Source organism: Orycteropus afer, unplaced genomic scaffold, assembly GCF_000298275.1.
Source record: "Orycteropus afer afer isolate SDZICR_OR568_19922 unplaced genomic scaffold, OryAfe1.0 scaffold00132, whole genome shotgun sequence".
NCBI lineage: Eukaryota > Metazoa > Chordata > Mammalia > Tubulidentata > Orycteropodidae > Orycteropus > Orycteropus afer.
The window spans coordinates 8,417,700-8,421,466 of record NW_006921719.1 but is presented as its reverse complement, the minus strand read 5'-3'; the positions used below and the strand labels follow the sequence as shown (position 1 = coordinate 8,421,466).

The following is a 3,767-nucleotide window of genomic DNA, read 5'->3' as shown; positions in this document are numbered from 1 at the left end:
GTTGACAGCAAGCAAGAAAGCTAGTTGGATCTGCAGGCAATCTCAAGTGGTTAATGAATAATTATTGTGGTCTGTCCAAGGGATTGGATTTTCCATACAAAAAAGCCAGGCTAAAGTTTTATGCCATTTTAGGAGGCATGTGAGGGGTGCTGTCTGATACCCACTGTTGGATTCCATAGGATTAGTCAATGGTTTCTGGAACCATGGGTTTCTGGTAGACTAAACCTCTGAAATTAAGACTATCCCAGGAAAGCCAAGATATGTAGCTGTTCTTCTGTAATGCACTACACCACAAAACAAGTGAACTGAGGAAAAGTGCTTAGTTCTAGTTTGTGATCCTTAACCTAACACTCAGTCCTCCCCTCCCCCCCGCCCCCCGTTTCGGTTTCCTCATCAGTTAGTTGGAGGCATGCAGAGGATTCCTCCAGCTCTTACACTTTGTCATGCTGGCTGTCACTAGCTGCCTTCAAAACCAAGCCTCGTTTATGGTTTGCAAGAAGCTACTTAGTCTCTTTGAGACTCAGCTTCCTTATCTATATTTAAAAAAAAAAAAAAAGATAAAATTTGGAGAGGAAATGTTGAGCAGTGGTTAAAAAAAAAAAAAGAGACAGTCAGCCAGATAGCCCCAAATCTTTCTTCATTTACTTAATGTCTGTTTTAAGGATTAAATAAGATAAAAGACCTGCTCTGCCACCTTGCAGTAAGTGGAAATAAACAGTGGTTTCCTTCCTTTCTTCCTATTTCATTTTCAGCAAACATGAGAGAGATGTAAATGTATTGAAATGTCTATCAAAGAAAAGGTAAACCCTTTGTAAGAGTGAGATCAGGGGTTTTGACATCACATCTCTTCACCTACATTTCCTTCTTCCAACACAAGGTTACCTCTGACCAACACTACCTGATCCCTAAACTCATCAGAGAGCACTGGAAGACTGAGGACAAGAGGCTGCAGGGAGACACGGGCTTGAACCACAGGAAGCACTGCTCAAAAATGGAAAAAGATGTGGCCCTGACACACGGTTGACCTTGTTGGACACCACCTCAGACCTACTCTGTGGCAGCATTAGGGGGCCTGAGGTTAGAGTCTAGCTTCTGGGCAGCCAGCACAAGATCCCCAGGCAAGGAAGCTTTAGCGTGAAGGTGCAGTCAGCCCCCTAATTCCAAGGCAGCTCAACACCATTACCTGAGACCTGGCCTAGGAGGCAGTGTGGGAGTAAGCAGTCCTACTCTGAGGAACAAATTTTAGCTCTAAATTAATCACAGGAAGAAAGACTTTTATCACACGTACACATTTACAGGTCTCCAAAGCCCTGGGAGAACGTCACCTGAGAGGAACAGGGCATGCCCACAAGCAGAGCTCAGGGAGGGGCCCTTTTCACACTGGAGAAAAGATGCAGTGCCGCTACCAGTCCCGGCCAGCATGCTTCCCGGGCCCTGACCATCCTGTGCCACGCCCTGAACAGCTGACCCCAGCTCTGGCTCACGTTCCAGAAGCCTTTTGGGAGTGGCCAGTAGGTTTCCTCAACAGTGGAGACTCATCTCTCATAACACCGCAACTGAACTTTCAGCTCCCTGTGAGGAAAATGTATTTTAAACCTGGAGAGAGTCATAATCTGAGATGTTTCATGTGTTGTCATCTTTATCTCCAATAGCAGACACAGGGCCTCTCACATTTAACAGAGAAACCTCTGTCTGTGCTGAGATGGCTGTGTGTGTATGTGTGCACACGTGCATGTGCACGTGCTCCATTAGCAGACATGTGGTAGGCATGCACCCAGTTCATGATTTGGATTGTGTTCTGCACATAAACACCTGTGAAAACAGAGCTGGGACTATGCCAGTGGGGAAAGTCTATTCCTCAGGAGGTGGTAACCAGAAAGCTTGGTTATAGAAAAGGATTCTGGGTATAAACACCCTAGTGGAGGTGACTCTGGTTCTTATAACATCCAGCCCTTGCTTGCCATGCACCATACCCCCAAATATGAAAGGTCAGCCCTTTCCCACCTACAGTACCTGGCCAGCAAAAGGAAAGGCTACAGGACCTCAGAAGCCTTGTGGTGCAAAGGGTAAAGACTCTAGTCAGATAATGTGCACTATCCTAGTAGTGAAGTTCTCAGAAACAGGTGGGCCAATCCAGTCACCAATCTCTGGGAGTGGCTGCATGCAGGAAGGAGATAAGGGGTCCAAGTAGCTTGAACTCTCTCATTGCCCACAAGGAAGCTGAGGCCTTCCTTCTCATCTGCAGTGGCCATAGGTATCAGAGAAGGTCATGGCTGCACATGTGAGAATATAGTATTAACCCTTCCCTACTCCATGCCAAATGGTAAAGGGTCAGGAAGGATCCTGAGGTTTGATTCTTCTAAGGCTCAAAATGGGTTCTCTTTCAGGACTTGCTTGGCTTCGCTTGTTTTCAGGATTCAGTTCAGCCCAAGCCTCAACCTTCAGACAAACTGGGACAGGTTGGGGACTTTGATGTTGAGATCGCCAATGTTGATGTTCCGAGGAATCTCAGGCAGATTGAGGTTTTTCACAGCAGACACAGCCCTGGCAGGGGCTGCTGAGAGGCCGCCCTGGGGAGAAGCAAGAGGTGGGTATGAGACAAATTCTCAGCATCATCTGATTACTATGTAAGAAAAACAGGGGTCCTGTAAAAAGTCCAAACTGAGCACACACAATCAAATTTTGCTTTTCCCTCCTTATTTCTCAAAGGCAGGCAGACAAAACAGTAAAGGTAAAAACGGAAGTAAAGACAAAACAGCCTTAACGTTAGATGGGCACCACTGCACCAGTATCTACACTCTACTCTCCTCAAGGGTGTGGCCTGTGTTTCATGCAGTTTTATAGCCTCAGCATCAACAGTGCCTGGTAGGGGCTCAACAAATGCTTGCTGAAATAACCTGTAATGGTTTACCCAAGTCATACTAAGTATCTGAGTGCTTCTCAGGATATGAAACAAAACAGAATAAAAGAAAACAGAAAAGCCCTTTTCTCAAGAGACTAAAGACAAATAAAAAGCCACAGAGAAATTCTTAAAAGGAAAAGGAATGTCAGAGCTCCAAGGCAACTGATGGCCAATTTGAGATGGAAAAGAACTGGCTTTGGAAATGTCATGTGGCCACAAGATGGAAGGCAAGGACTTGCAGGAGGTGAGTGTACCTACAGTCATGGAAGGACTGGTAGCAAAAGAGAGGTAAACCTTCAGGTTTATGCTCAGTGTGTGCAGAGCAAGGGAGAAGCTGACAAAGACTCACAAAATCATTATCCCCACCCGCCCCGACTACTTTCAGGATACTGACTCCAGTTCCACCCTCATCCTGCAAGTCTCGATTTCTTCTGGTTTGCAAATCCCTTGCCTCTGACTCATACTTACTATTCCTGGATCCCAGCCTGCATTTCCAAAGGAACTATAGCTGCCACAATAGCTGTGGTCTGGAAAAGCTTCTTTAGCAGGACTGCCAGGCCCCACAGAAAGAATAACTACTGGTTTCGTAAGATCGAGTTCCATTACATAAAGCAATGAAGCTCTTTGGGACACTCAGACAATTAAGGAGGCAACGTGTTCTGATATTTCTGCAATCTGTGGAGGTGGGTGCCTGTAATCTCTACTCCTCGGCAAGACTGAGGAAGGAGAATGACCTCAGGGGGATCAGATGGAATCTATTGTGAACATCTGTGTCAAGTCCAGTACCACCATGATGGTGGACTGGGGTAGGTATTGAAAAACCCAGCCCAAAAGCTACTGTAACTTTTTTTTTTTTTTTTTTTTT

General features: G+C 45.8%; 1 protein-coding gene across 1 annotated transcript in view; it reads right to left on the bottom strand.

Moving 5' to 3' along the window:
- Positions 1 to 2,441: 2,441 nt before the first annotated feature.
- Positions 2,442 to 3,767, bottom strand: part of AP3S2 (adaptor related protein complex 3 subunit sigma 2) — a 138,379-nt gene continuing 137,053 nt past the window's right edge. The window contains exon 6 of the mRNA XM_007945167.2: positions 2,442 to 2,570. Within this exon, the coding sequence (XP_007943358.1) occupies positions 2,442 to 2,570 (129 nt within the window). The remainder of the gene's footprint in view (positions 2,571 to 3,767) is intronic.